At 35.6% G+C, this 15,614-nt stretch overlaps 1 protein-coding gene across 3 annotated transcripts in view; it reads right to left on the bottom strand.

Moving 5' to 3' along the window:
* Positions 1-15,614, bottom strand: part of WASHC4 (WASH complex subunit 4) — a 56,922-nt gene that overhangs the window by 36,686 nt on the left and 4,622 nt on the right. Inside the window, exons 3-13 of one of the 3 annotated variants that reach the window (XM_047788116.1) lie at positions 15,271-15,324; positions 15,111-15,176; positions 14,361-14,406; positions 13,820-13,887; positions 9,672-9,754; positions 7,749-7,791; positions 6,924-7,027; positions 5,971-6,091; positions 4,179-4,302; positions 3,947-4,074; positions 2,401-2,561 (exon numbers count right to left, since the gene is read on the bottom strand). In XM_047788116.1, coding sequence (XP_047644072.1) covers positions 2,401-2,561; positions 3,947-4,074; positions 4,179-4,302; positions 5,971-6,091; positions 6,924-7,027; positions 7,749-7,791; positions 9,672-9,754; positions 13,820-13,887; positions 14,361-14,406; positions 15,111-15,176; positions 15,271-15,324 — 998 coding nt within the window. Of the gene's footprint in view, positions 1-2,400; positions 2,562-3,946; positions 4,075-4,178; positions 4,303-5,970; positions 6,092-6,923; positions 7,028-7,748; positions 7,792-9,671; positions 9,755-13,819; positions 13,888-14,360; positions 14,407-15,110; positions 15,177-15,270; positions 15,325-15,614 lie in introns of those variants that run through there. The other 2 variants (XM_047788117.1, XM_047788118.1) reach the window with 2 other exon arrangements.

Raw genomic sequence — 15,614 nt, forward strand, 5'->3', positions numbered from 1 at the left:
AAGGGTCCTGTCACATTGTCAGCTTCATTTCAAAGTAAAAGGAGAACCCCCCCCCCCCCCAAATAAACCCACATCTTCCGTACCAATATAAAGCGCTCAACCCTTCAGTTGCCAACAAAGATTCATACCTCTACCCTCCAAGGGCAGTATTCCCAGCATCAAAATGGCTGTGAATGAAAAGCAAAATGCAGCAACCCACAAGTCTTGACTCTGGTCAAGGCGATGGCTGGGGCAGTTGAGGTCTAATGCATAGTGTGGGGACAGGTAAACTATCCCCCACCACTTCCTCTTCCTACATAATGAACCCTGGAGCCTGACTGGGCCAGCTCTTAGTCACTCCCTCAACTTGTGCTAAACTGCCAAACAAAGCTCATGCTGACTGTACCTTCTCTTCTCTCCTGAGTTTCACTTTAGTGTTATGAATTTTAGGTTTCTTTGGTAGAATTACAAGGAGAATTAAAAAAGACACTGCTCCCCTTAGGTCAGAGGAGCTCTATAGTGACTGTATATTTTTCAAAATCAAAGAAGTCAGAAACATTAAAATGTTGCCATACTGGCGAAAGGGGGGGAGGTCTTTGAAAGTCAGCTTATTCAATCTTTTACTTAGTAAGACTCACTTCCTACAGCACCTTGGACTGATGGTCATCTCTATTCTGCCTATGCAGCTCTCATGAAAGGGCACCTTATCTCTCAGGGTGGCCTACACAACTCTGATGCAAAGACGGGAGTAGGATGGGCACAGGTTTGCATGCCCTCTCTGACACGAACCTAGCTGTGTGACCTGGAAAAGCTCATTTCTCTAGGCCTCATTTTCTTTATCTGAAAAGGGGATAAAAACAGTACTATAGAGAAGTGTTAAGAGCTTGTGCTCCAGAGCTAGACTGCCTAGCTCTGCCAAATATTAGTTGTTTTGATTTGAGCAAGTTTAATCTCTCTTATTTCAATTTTCTCATCTATAAATTGGACATACCAACAGTATATACCTCGAGATCTCCTAATGATTAAAAAAAGATGATACATATGAGGTTCCTGGAATAGTTATTGGTTTCTAGAAAGCCTGGGAGAAATATTAGTTGTGACTTTATTATTTTCCACATGAGAATAGGGTTTACTAAGACAACATATTTAAAGCCTTTAGCATGATGCCTGCTACATAGTTACAAACTTGATAATATTGGCAATTAATAATTTCTGTCACCTTCATCTTTTGGTTCTAGTTCAAACCTTCTGGAGTCTGTTCCCTCTTCAGCACGAATGCCCTTCAAATATTTAAAGAAATCTAACACACCATTCTTCAAATTTCTCTTTTAAAGGCCAAACTACACAGAGACTTTTCAATGAGTGTTCAAAGGTCACGGCTCTCAAATCTAACTGATAAGCTTCATCTAGAGATGCTGCAGTTTGCAGCCCTCTTAAAATGTGGCACTATTGGACACTAATTATAATCTGACCAGTAAGAATTCAATGCAACTACCAACTTTCCTAGGCTAGGTATTGTAACTACTAGTTATTAATGTAAGCTACATTTATACTGACATTTTTTAGCAACTATATCACACTGTTAAAGAATATTAAGTCTCTGATAACTACAACATCCCCATCTTTTTAAAATTACTATTAAACCTGATGTCTATCCATCTTACTGAATTCACCTCTTTAATCTAAGTCCAAACTTGGGTCTTTAACCCTCCTCAATTTTTAGAATGTACTGGAAAGCCCTGAAATCCCTACCATGAGCAATCCTGCCTGAACTGAACTGTCATTTTCCACTGACTTTAATCATAGGACTTGGGAGTACTAAGAGATGCTTTAGGGAATCTCCTCTATTCCAGACATACTCCTCCTTTCCCCACTGTACAGGAGTCACCCAACTTCCCTTCAATAGTCAAGATGAACAGAAAGGGATAAGTATCCCTATTACCCTTTCACCACATTACAGATATAATCTGTGTCCAACACTGGGCCAGCGGCAGAGTCCTGTGTTGCTTCACTGAAAATCATCAGCCAGGACAACATGTGATTTTAGCAGTATACTCAAGTGAAAATGTACAATAAATTCAACTGTTTAGGCTAGATGAGAACACGGGGGCTCATACTATTTTCTCTATTTTGGGCATATCTGAAATTTTATATAGTAAGAGAAACTAAAAATAAGTATTTATTCTAAAAAAATATGTGTATGTGTATATTTGCCTACATCTTTGAGTTTAAATCTAAAATATTTAAAACAAAAAAAACACTTCAAGAATATAAATCTCTTAGAGACTGCCCAATCAGTTTGCTGGTAATGAGTAATTATGTTTGATCTTATAATTCAAATGCTTTATATTTAAAACCAGAATAAGATTTGAAAATATAAAACATCTAAATATTTTCACCATGAGTATTTTAAAAACCTACTTGGTAAGAGATTGAGCTTTCTGCTGTAGGAAAGTATCTCTGTATGCTTTAATGGCTTGAAGACTTTTTTTGTCTAACATTTTGGCAGCTGCTGGTATTTTCTGGATCAAGAAATTATCAGGAAACCAAATAATATTAGCGGTTAGAGTGATGGCTGGTACCTGAAATTGGAAATGTTAAGAGGAGAGAAATCATTAAGCGCAAGATAAGCAATAAATTGTTTAATAGTTCTACAATATACAATGGAAGGCAATTTATTCTTGAAAAGTAACAATAAAAAGATCCCTTAGGAGTTCCTGTTGTGGCTCAGTGGGAAAGAAACTGACTAGCATCCATGAGGACGCAGGTTCGATCCCTGGCCTTACTCAGTGGGTTAAGGATCTGGTGTTGCCAGGAGCTGTGGTATAGGTCACAGACGTGGTTTGGATCTGGTGTGGCTGTGGCTGTGGCGTAGGCCAGCAGCTACAGCTCCAATTAGACCCGTAGCCTGGGAACCTCCATATGCTGCAGGTATGGCCCTAAAAAGCCAAAAAAAAAAAAAATTCCTTAATATGAGACAAATTACATTACTATGGCACAGAGTTAAAGCATTCCTATATCTGGTGTGGTGCATGACAATAATTTTATTCTGCCTAAATATTAAACAACACACACACGTACATGTGCTCACAGATTTTCAGATGAATATGCAAAAAATTAAATAGAACTTGAATCCTCATGACCTTTACTTTCATAATACATATCTCAAAAAAGAAAATATAAATATCCAAAATGGCTGTGTACTCATGGTCATGTATCACATGATTCTATACATAAATTAAATTTTTAGTTTTGAAATCAGGTGCCACATCATGCAAACAGTAAAGATATGGAAAAAAAACATTTCAATAATGAGAATGAGAGGTAAGAAGAGGGAGAGAAAGAAAAGAGAAAGTAGTAGTTAACAGTAATAGAAAGTTAATGTATAGAAAAAGATCTAGAAAAGCACTTATTATGTATTTATCCCCATACAAATACTATTATGTGTATGTATTTATTGCTTGGATTGCTATTTTTTTTTGGCCGCACCCATAGCCTGCACAAGTTCTAGGGTCAGAGATCAAACCTGCACCTCAGCAGTGACAACGCCAGATCCTTAACCCACTGCGCCACCAAGGAACTCCAAGTATTATGTATTTATATAATATGAAATTTTGGGGTATTGTCATTTACTGTGTTACTCACTTCTGGAATGCTTAGATTTTAAAAATAAATATGACATTATTTCTGTAATTATTACAAAATATTATTACACAAATTATTATTTTTATAAGCAGGAGTAAAATACATTTTACAATATCTAATTTTGGAGTTCTCTTCTGGCTCAGCAGGTTAAGGATCCAGCACTGTCACTGCAGCCACTCAGGTTGCAGCTATAGCGTGGGTTCAATCCCTGGCCCTAGAACTTCTGCATGCTGTAGGTGTGGCTAATAAATAAATAATCCAGTTTTACCCAAAATATTTTCTATCTACTTAAATTGAAAAAATAAAAGTTCCAAGTTCTTACCTTCTTACAGATGTCCAATAAAGACTTATAAAACTTTTTATCAACAGTTCGAAAAATCTGAAAGTGCAGTACAAAGAGTCCACAAATTCCAACATACTTGTCCCTCTGGTCAATTTCAGAAGGTTCCCCTTATAAAACAGTAACAGGAGAACAAAACAGAATATACTTAAAATTCTGCTTTAAAGGAAATGAAAACTTGATAAACAACAACCAAAAAATGCATTTTACATACCAAGTTTAGCTTCTACATTTGCAAAAATTGAGCGAATACTATGTGCAAATTCTTCGGCAAAAGTGCTATTTTTTGACACAGATATTCCTCCATTGAGAGAATCAAACTGCTGTTCTATACAGGCCTGGACAAAAAACATTTAGAGAAACTTTGACTCTCATAAGCTATTTTGACTCGATATGCTAGTAAGCAGATTTAAATCTAGAGTGATAAACTCCTTCATTCACCATTTTAATTTTTAACTTTAACAGCCTCTAAATCCTATGAAGGGAAAATGTTTATGTACTTACATATTTGAGTACCAGTTATATGAAAATAAAATTGAACCAAAAATCTATAATTCTAAATGAGGTAAACACAGTAATGTTTGGTGATGCACAGAAGATCTATCTGATGAGAAAACATGCTTTATTATTTTATTTTATTTTTATTTATTTTTTTTTGTCTTTTTGCTATTTCTTGGGCCGCTCCTGTGGCATATGGAGGTTCCCAGGCTAGGGGTCGAATCGGAGCTGTAGCCACCGGCCTACACCAGAGCCACAGCAACGCGGGATCCGAGCCGCGTCTGCAACCTACACCACAGCTCACGGCAACGCCGGATCGTTAACCCACTGAGCAAGGGCAGGGACCGAACCCGCAACCTCATGGTTCCTGGTCGGATTCGTTAACCACTGAGCCACGACGGGAACTCCGCTTTATTATTTTAATTTGCACTTTTAAGAGTAGACATCATTTCTCCTTTTACAATTACTTTCCTAGCACTTTATTAGACTATGTATAGAAGTGGCTCCTCGAAAAAGATTCAATAAAAAAAAAAGTTACCTTCTGAAATTAACAGATTAACAATTATAAATAAGATATAAGTAAGAGCTGGGTTCACTCCGCAAAGATTTTGATCATTTAAAATATAAATTAAAGAAGATTTTAAATAGAATATACAGCTGACCCTTGAACAAGCAGGGGTTATCACATATAATTTATAGCTGGCCTTTCGTATCCAGGTTCCTCCGCATACTCAGATTCAATCAATCATGGATTGTGCAATTCTGTAGCTTTACTTGAAAAATATCCATACATAAATGGACCCATGAAGCTCAAACCCATGTTGTTCAAAGGTAACTGTAATGCAATTTCTGGTTAATATTACTCAGAGAAGTGCCATCCAACAGGAATTTCTGTGATGATGGAAACATTCTTCACACATGTGTGCTGATATGATTATTAGCCACAAACTATAGACATCTGACTTTCTCCCTAACTTTATTAAGATATCACTGACATATATGTAAGTTTAAAGTGTGTAGTATGATGATTAGATTACATGTGGCTATGAAGCATCTGAATATTGCTAGAGTGGCAGAGGAAGTGAATTTTTAAATTTTAATTTAAGTAGCCACATGTAGTTAGAAGCTACCTGGATTGAGCAGATCCAAATTATATTCCCTGAGTCTGGGAAGAATCAGAGACTTTTAAAAGACTGTCTTAAGAAGCTAAATCTAGAGGTTAACAACAAACAAAACGCCTAACACAATAACTTAGATATTAATCCTTGAATAGTTTTATCCTTTTACATAAATTTAAAAAACCTTACCCCAAACGCAACTAGTACACTATTAATTTTGTTTGCTACTAGAAACTGATATAGTTATATTTCAGTACACTTACAATGCCTTAAACCAAAGCACTTTAAAGAAAAACAGTCATAACTGAATGCTACAAGTGTCCCACTATAATTCTGAGCTGGGTCAACTAATATAAGTTCATTTATTATAGCCTGATAGAGCTCTCATACCTGAAATACCATTCCATCAAGTAACTGCCCTTCTAGTTTCAGCAAGAACTTTTCAAATGGCTTTAGTTTTTCTTCTTGAATTCCAAATTTTGAAGGATTGTGATGGACAGATTTCAGTAACCTTGTGGAAAATTAGGAGAAAGGCTTTCAATTTGCTTAATAGAGTGTTATAGTAAAAATATTCCCAGAAATTAGAGTTTTATATTTCTATTCCTTATTTGGCTCTACACATTTGAAAACTTGAACAAATACAATCCTAATATATTTATTTTTCTAATATTACCTTTTCATATCATCTTAAATTCAGATACTTGGTGCCTTCTAGATACTAGACATTTAGTGAATACTTATAAATTGAATAAAATAAAATGCCTTGACTTTAAAGTCTTAGAGTATGCAAAAAAGTAAAACCAACTTCAGGATGAACAACTATCACTTGTTCGGAACAAGTAAAAAATAAGTCTGAGTCCTCGGACAGTCAACTTAACACTAAACTACGCTTTAAGACTTAGGATACTTCATGCAAGTATATCATACTCTCAAATAAAGCCATCTGAAATTAAAAGAATCGTTACTGTCTTCAAAAAACTTTGACGTAAGATCCTTCTACATACAGATATTCAGGTCCTTTAAAGGATCTGCACTATTTATATTTATTTTTCACTAATACATTAGCTAAACAAAATAAGAGAATTTTTTTTTTCTTTTCATGGCTGCACTGTGGTATATGGAAGTTCCTGGGCTAGAGTTCAAAATGGAGCTGCAGCTGCAGGCCTACACCACTGCCACACCAGATCTGAGCCATATCTGTGACCTAAACCATGGCAACACTAGATCCTTAACCCACTGAGCAAGTCAGGGATTGAACCTGCATCTTCGTGGAGGCCATGTTGGGTTCTTAACCCACTGAGCCACAAGGGGAACTCCTTCTTTAAACATTTTAATCGGCTTACCTTTTATACATAGTCCAGTGGTCTTTCAGTGTGATGTGATTATCAATAATTTCATCCAGGGTAAGCAAAATTGTTAGCAGCTCTCCCAGGTGCTCATACATAGTCTGTCAAAAAACCTTTAATGATTATCATTTAATCACTAGTTAGAAGTTACACCTCATGTGCTGTTTTTTGGTGTTTTTTTTTTTTGCTTTTTAGGGCCACACTCGCAGCATATAGAAGTTCCCAGGCTAGTGGTCTAATTGGAGCTACAGCTGCTGGCCTACACCACAGCCACAGCAACACCAGATCTGAGCCACATCTGTGACCTACACCACAGTTCACAACAATGCCAGATCCTTAACCCACTGAGAGAGGCCAGGGATTGAACCCGCAACCTCATGGTTCCTAGTCGGATTTGTTTCCACTGCACCACAACGGAACCTCCTCATGTGGATTTTTAAAGTTAAACACACCTGGGCCGATTACTAAATTAAAGCAGTGAAAAAATTAATTCATAGATGAAACTATTAATCCTCAGATGGAATACCCTTAAATTGGGAAACACTTCATCCAACATTTCATCCTTAATAGTGATGCTGTAGATTCTCCAAAGAGACCTCTTGGATAATCAGCATTGGGCAAAAAACTAGGAAAAAACTAAGAGTTACACTGAGAGTGGGTCAGTAACGCCTCAGCAACTTCACAGATGAAAGAGAACAAATGAAGAAAAAAAAAAATCCTTTAGGAGTCCTGAAATAATTGTTGTACTTCCAATCATATAAACTGCAAAGTATAGTACAGTAAAAATTACAGTTTTACAGGTCAAGTTATATTATTTTTTACCTGAAAATGAACTCCAGTTGTCTCTATAATTTTGGGTGCAATCCTGTAATAAAATAACATACAAGTTTTTGTTTGTTTGTTTTTTAATCTTTTTGTCACAGTTCATTTTTATTTTAAGGAAAACACATAAGCAGCAGAAACTCTTGGAATTTTAATATACATTTATCCTTTTTTTTTTTAGGGCTGCACCTGTGGCATATGGAGGTTCCCAGACCAGGGGTCTAATCAGAGCTACGGCTGCTGGCCTACGCCACAGCCATAGCAACGCAGGATCCAAGCCATGTCTGCGACCTACACCACATCTCATGGCAACGTCGGAGCCTTAACCCACTGAGCGAGGCCAGGGATTGAACCTGCAACCTCATGGTTCCTAGCCAGATTCGTTTCTGCTGTGCCACGACGGGGAACTCCAACATACACTTATCTTTATTTAGGTTTCAGTCACCAAGACTTATGAGATCCAAGGAATTACTATCATATTCTACCTTCCCAAGAAGGCAACTAACTTGTACATACAGAATCTGGGCTCTCCTTGCCTATATACAACTCAGTGAGTAGGTATATATGTCAATATGCAGCCCATGAATTACCTTAGCTATTCAAACCTAAAGGACTATAGCTTGGGATGGAGAAAGAGAAATATCAAAACATGTTCATTTCTTTCTAAACTATTAGAATTTCTCAATTCCCAATTAGAATCTTTATTATCCCGTCCCAACTGGCATTTGGGAACTAGTCCTCTCTTCAGATGAATTTATTTCTAGAGTTCTCATTCCAACTGAAAAAACACTGAATAGAAAGGGGATTATACCAAAGTCAAAAGCCACAGGAAAATTGCCATTTCACTTCCTGGAGAGTCAATCTACTCAATAGTAAATAAATTAATACTTGTATAACAAAGCACATATAAATATTCCACAAGATAGAATATTAAAAAAAATACACAAAATTCAAATAAATTTCATCCTTCTAGGACAGGGGTGTGCCAGTGGGGAGTCCCCTTTGAATAACACATCAGGGACTGCCATGCACTCATTCCCTTCTACCATGAGAACTTCAGTGAAAGCACAGAACATAAAATAAATACTTGACTGAGGGGGAAAAACATGAGGATGAGAAACAGTTAAGTCTTCCAGTTTATAAAGAAAGATAAGATGCAGCATGATATAGCAAAAACAATGAGAGGGCTGGTGACCAAAAAAACAGCACCTAAATTCCTATGGAGTCTTGGCAAATAATTCTTTTGGGCCTCAGTTATTGCTCTTATAACTAGGAATCCCTAGCCTTATAATGAAACAAAGTTATTGTAAGATTATAATTAAACAGGAAATTGGAAAAAATGTAAGTGTAAAATAAACTATTACTCAAATGTGAGATATTACTCTGTGGTGGTTAAGAATACTAAGTAAGAGTTCTATGAAAATTTGATCATTTTTCTTGATTTAGAGCAGGGGTCCCCAAACTTGGAAGATCATTAGAATTACTCACAAAATCTTTTTCAGCATACATCCCCTAGCCCTACTCCCCTAAGAAAAATCTTGTGATTCTAATAGGCCAGGGACCCTTCAATGTAAAGGAGAAAGGAAATAAACAGAGAGAATGTGAAACGTACTAATTCTACATTAGCCTTTTTCAATACAATCAAATTTCTTTAAGATTATTCTGTCAATGTTCTCATTCAGATAGATAATGGCTTCATTCACCATGGTAGAAACTGTGTCTTACTAACCTATGTATTATACACATCAAGCAGTGTTTAAAACATCATGAGTGTTCAAAGAATGCTGAAAAAGTCAATGAAAGAATGAGTGAATAAATGAGTGAACAAATGAAAAACTACTTCGGATAGATAATTAGCTAGTTTAAGAAAAACATTTCCTGCATCTCTATTAAAAATACAAAAATATTTCTAAAATCCATTACTTGTTACTGATATAGAGGGCAGCCAACTGATGGACTACATTCATCACCACTTCATAGCACCTCGTAACAAAACAAGACAGTTCCTGAAATGACAAGTTGAGTATATGTTACAAGTTAAGTAAATGTCACCATTTCTGACTGAATGTTATGGTAACAGTGCTAGACAAAAACAGAACGGTTTTCTAATAAAAATCTCCAGTTAACCTGCTGTAAGACAACTTCAAGCACCCTTCAAGGAATCAGTTCTTAACTCCCTCCCCAGATCACTTCTACCTCTTTGCCCCCACAGCATTTCACTCATACTTCTATTTTTTTTGTTTTCATTACTTATGTAATTCCTAAATAACAGAGACTGTCTTATTCCTTCTCTGAATATCCACTGCCATGGCAGCTAACCCTCAACTGCTTCTCAATAAATTTCTGTCCTATTAAATGAATAAATGAATGAACATCTGAATGAATGAAGAAGCTCAAAAGCTGCCAGTTTAGAAAGTATGACAATGAGGCAAAGGGGTCTCCAGAAGTCACTCTGAAATAACTTCAAATGTTAATGACCTTTATCTATAAATAGGCTTGGCACACACCAAATGAAATACTAATTATCCCAGGTATATGCTTATCATTATATAATTAAGTCATATCCCACACCTTCTAAAAAGCTCTAAACTTCTCAACCTGTATCTTAAAGTATTTAAAGCTTGATTACCGGTATCTGCTCTAAATTGTAAGCTCTGTGACGGCAGAAATTTCTGTTGGTTCTGTGCAATGTTGGTTTTACACACAAGCACTAAGAACAGTTTCTAATATATGTTAAGTTCATAAAACATTTGTTGAATGTTTAAAAATAGAATTATATGCAGCTGTTTGTGAAATTCGCAATTTAAATTTTTTAAAAGTGAAAACTGCATTTCAATTTTATTTAAACAGCTCTAGTTTTACACTTCTTATTAAACTTCTAAAGTCTAATAAAAGCAGAGGAAAGAACAGAAAATGCAGGATAAACAGAAAATACAAAGCAAAAGGCAGAAACAAGTGCAGATACATAAGACTATATGAGACAGAAATAGAATTAACCAATTAAAAGATTTTCAGATTATATAAAAAAGCAAAATCCAGAAAGATGTAGTTTTAAAGAAATACAACTAAAACTAATGATGCTGAAAATCTGAAAAATTAAAAAAAGAAAAGAAAATGCTATTTAAAAGAGAGCTGGGGCAGTGATATTAATATTAGGCAAACAGACTTTATTTACATTACTATAGCTAACTACTGTGTACATAATTATACACCATATAATTATTACCACAGCTTAAGAAGGTCACCACGTAACAGAAGATCTCATTTATTGGGAATGATTAACAATTCTAAACTTGTATGCACCAAATAAAACACCCTCAAAATAAGAAATGCAAAATTTGCTAAAACTAAAGGAAAAACTGGAGTTCCCTAGTAGCAAGAGTTTGGAGTTGTCACTGCTGTGGCTCAGGTTCCATCCCTGGCCCTGGAACTTCCATATGCCATGGGTGCAGCCAAAAACAAACAAACAAACAAAACTAGAGGGAGAAATTGACACATTCACTTCACCAGAGCAAACTAACATTTCTTAGACTCCTGCTCGGCAGGCTTCCTGTGTCAGGTGGCACTAAAGGAGACCAGAAGGCAGGAAAAGGACATCCTTTCTACTTCATGCTGTTTTTATCAACATAATCCAGGCAGTTCACCCCAGTCTCCAGCTTCTTCCATCACTACAGAACCAATTTTGTGTTGACTTCTTAGAAGGTACTGGCAGCAGCAAGGCAGCACTGGTTTCTCAGAGCTATGATACTAATTCCCTAGGCTCCCAGATTCTGGCAACCTCAACCTGTTTCTCCTTAGATATAAAGGTGATATTTGCTTCCTGTGGCTTACCTGTTTCCTTTTTTCTTTTGTTTGGTCACACTCCCTGGCATGTAGAAGTTCCCAGGCCAGGGATCAAACCTGCACCATAGCAGCAACCTAAGCCACTGCAGTGACAATGCTGGATCCTTAACATGCTGCACCAAAAGGGAACCCCTGCTTTTTCTCTCAGCTCTCCAATTCTTATATAACCAATTCTCTATATTATATCTCTTTATTTATTTGAAGTACAGCTGATTTACAACATTGTATTAGCTTTATGTGTAAAGTGATTCAATTATATATACATATATATATATATTTTTAGATTCTTTTCCATTTTGGGTTATTACAAGATATTCGGTATAGTTTCCTATGCTACACAGTAAATCCTGGTTGATTATCTATTTTATGTATAGTAGTATGTATCTGTTAATGCCATACTCCCAATCTATCCTTCCCGCTACCTTTCCTCTTTGGTAACCATAATTTTGTTTTCTATGTCTATGAAGCTGTTTCTGTTTGTTATTTAAAATCATTTTTTGGGAGTTCCCGTCGTGGCGCAGTGGTTAACGAATCCGACTAGGAACCATGAGGTTGCGGGTTCGGTCCCTGCCCTTGCTCTGTGGGTTAACGATCCGGCATTGCCGTGAGCTGTGGTGTAGGTTGCAGACACGGCTCGGATCCTGCGTGGCTGTGGCTCTGGCGCAGGCCGGTGGCTACAGCTCCAATTCAACCCCTAGCCTGGGAACCTCCATATGCCACGGGAGCGGCCCAAGAAATAGCAACAACAACAACAACAACAACAACAACAATAACAACAAAAAAAGACAAAAAAAATAAAAAAATAAAAAATAAAATCATTTTTTGGATTCCACATATAAGTGATGTCATATAATATCTATATCTGTCTAACTTAACTTCACTTAATGTGATAATCTCTGAGAAAACATGATACTCTCTAGTTTCGATCATGTTGTTACAAATGGCAATATTTCATTCTTTTTATGGCTGAGTAATATTCCATTGCATATGTCTACCACATCTTCTTTATCCCTTCATCTGCAGATAGACACATAGGTTACTTCCATGTTTTGGCATGGAAGTGTTGTATCATTGGGATGCACGTATCTTTCAGAATTAGAGTTTTCATCTTTTCTGGATATATGCCCAGGAGTGAGACTGCAGACCATATGGTAGCTCTATTAAATCTCCTCTTTTGCTCTTGTTCTTTTTCTTTTCTTTTTTTTTTTTTTGCTTTTTAGGGCCACACCTGCAGCATATGGAAGTTCCCAGGCTAGGGGTCAAATCGGAGCTACAACTGGTGGCCTACACCACAGCCATAGTAATGCAGGATCTGAGTCGTGTGTGCGACCTACACCACAGCTCCCAGTAATACTGGATCCTTAACCCTGAGTGAGGCCAGGGTTCGAACCCGCATCCTCATGGATATCAGCTGGGTTTGTTACCGATGAGTCACAATAGGAACTCTTAAATTTCCTCTTTTGAAATACCTTGTGTGTGTGTTTTCTGTCCTGGACTCTTACATGTATTACATACCATAACAGAGGATAATTTCAACAAAATGCTCCCAATTAAATCAATAAGACCAAAAAAATAGTGAAGATATAAAAGATCTGATATATTAACATACTTAATGAAATATATCAAATCTTATACCCCCAAATAATAAGTGGGATTATGGGTATTTCCTTATCTCCAATTTTTCCTTTTGTCATATTATATAAGCATTGCTTTATTAGCAATGCCTATTATCGGGGAGAAATAGAAATTATTTCAGTCCTTGGATAAAATTAAACCAAAAGACCTAGAATAACTATAAAACTTAGCAGTGATGAAGAGCATATTTAAATTGAAACATTTGGTTAGAAGCATCAAATACTGCTGCTTTTAAAAACCTCATCTCTGCTTATGTAACAGCATAATGTTAATGATCTCTACCAACAACTTTTTCTAACACAGATTATGCTTTATTACCAAGTACAAAATTTAACATATTTTAAAAGGCATGGTGAGAAATTGTCCATAATCAAAATTATACAAAGAAACTTATTCTGATAGCTTATTCCACTAAAAATGCTATGAAAATCTTCCAGGAATTGCAAGCTCCTTAACTGTAATCCAATGTCAACTAAGGGTCCTATCTTCACAGTACATGGTCTTAGCATTTAAGGTTTTGAAACTCTTTTTTGATTAGGCATGATTTACTCAAACTTTTCAAAGAAAAGCCTCAAAAAGTAAAAATAATTTACCTGTAAGAATGAAATAAATCTCCCCATTTGAATTTGGCAATCACCTTCCACCATGCTAGAATCTGTAGCTTCAAAAGGCAACATGAAGACTATTTCAATTTTTTAATTTAAACTCAATCAACATGAAAAAAGAAAAACACGTTTTTTTAAAATCACTACATTTCTAATTTGCATGCTATTAAAAAAGTTTTTTCACAGAAGAGAAAAATGAGGTAATCACTAATCACACAATTAAAAGTAACCATCTGTTTCCCTATTTAATTAATTCAAGGAAAATCCTCATCTAGCTACATGCTTTGTAATTTATAAAAACATCACAAATAAACTTTATAGAGAATTTGTTGCTGCTTCATCACTCAGGGTTGTTTTTTTTTTAATCTCTTTATCAAACAAAAAAATAAACCAATAAAAAATCTGGATGTTTATTTTCTCACACCAAGACTTCATATGATCATGATAGTCCTAGAACTGTCAACTTTTTTGTTCATTTCAATCTCAAAAAAGGCATCACAACATTACAATGTGAAGTTTTAATGCTTACCTCCTTCTCCATAAAACAAGAGACCATTATAAAATTTAGTTTCAGCCTGTTTAAAAAAAAATTAAAATAATTTTAAAGGTTGCCGTTTTGTTTTTAAATTCCTAAACTCTAAGTAATCCCAATTTAATATTAAACAGATGACATATACAAATCACTTAAATTCAAAAACTGCTTAGAATATAGGTACCAAAGATATTACAGATACTCAAAGTTATCTCTTAATTTCTCTAGCCTTCACTTTGTCTTATCTGATCAGTTTAATTGTCCCACATCCTCCCACTAGAGGGAGAAAGCAATTGAACAGTGTCAAAAAGGCAGAGAAAGAAAGACGAAGTTTATCATCTTCTACCAGAGTTTCAATGGCTCATGGGTGAGTAAACACAAAGCATATTAAAAATTCAAGGCTTTTTAAAAAAATCAGTTCTACCTAGAAAGCCAGCATATATGACAGGTAACACAAGACTTAGCAGACCCAGACTCAAATCATTACTACCAGTAAAATGGTAGCCTTTAGTCAAACATTAAGCTTTAGTTACTTCATCTATTCCTCACATACCTCTCTGTTCTGTTCTTAGTATTAACAGGGTTGGCAAGGTGTTTGGCACATAGTAAGTACATAGTGAATGGTACTATTTTCGCTATAGTAAATAAACAGTTCATTCAATATTAATATTTATGCACACTGTACATATATAAGCACTCATTTGCTTTTAAATCGTTTTTAATGTCTTAAGAATACAAAATAATTACCTCATATTTTAATTTCTTGATTTCACAACAAAGTGCGGCATAAACAGTGATGACTTTGTTTAAGACCTAGTTTCATGAGTAAAAACAAAAGGAAAAAAGTAAACTATAGCAGATAACTAAAGCATTTTAAAAACAGATTTTAAGGTTTAGGAATCTGTACCTTATTTTCAGTTTTTATGAGTTCCAAAAGAGAAGACTGTTCATAAGGCAAAAGCTGTAGGAACAAAGGAAAATAAATTATTTTAATTTGAAAAAAAAATTAAAAATTTAAATACACAAATTGAAACCAATTTAAACTTGGTTAAACCAATCTAAACTTGTCTTAGACCCTGTAATAGCACCACACCAGATGGGGAGTGACTGCTAACAGGTATGGGACTTTTTTTTGAGGGTGGTGAAAATGTTGTAGAATTGACTCTGGTAATGGTGGCACAAATCTAAGAATACACTAAAAACCAAAGCATAGTATATTGTGTGAATTACATCTCAAGAAAGCTGTTATTT

This window comes from Phacochoerus africanus, chromosome 7, assembly GCF_016906955.1.
Source record: "Phacochoerus africanus isolate WHEZ1 chromosome 7, ROS_Pafr_v1, whole genome shotgun sequence".
NCBI classification, from domain to species: domain Eukaryota; kingdom Metazoa; phylum Chordata; class Mammalia; order Artiodactyla; family Suidae; genus Phacochoerus; species Phacochoerus africanus.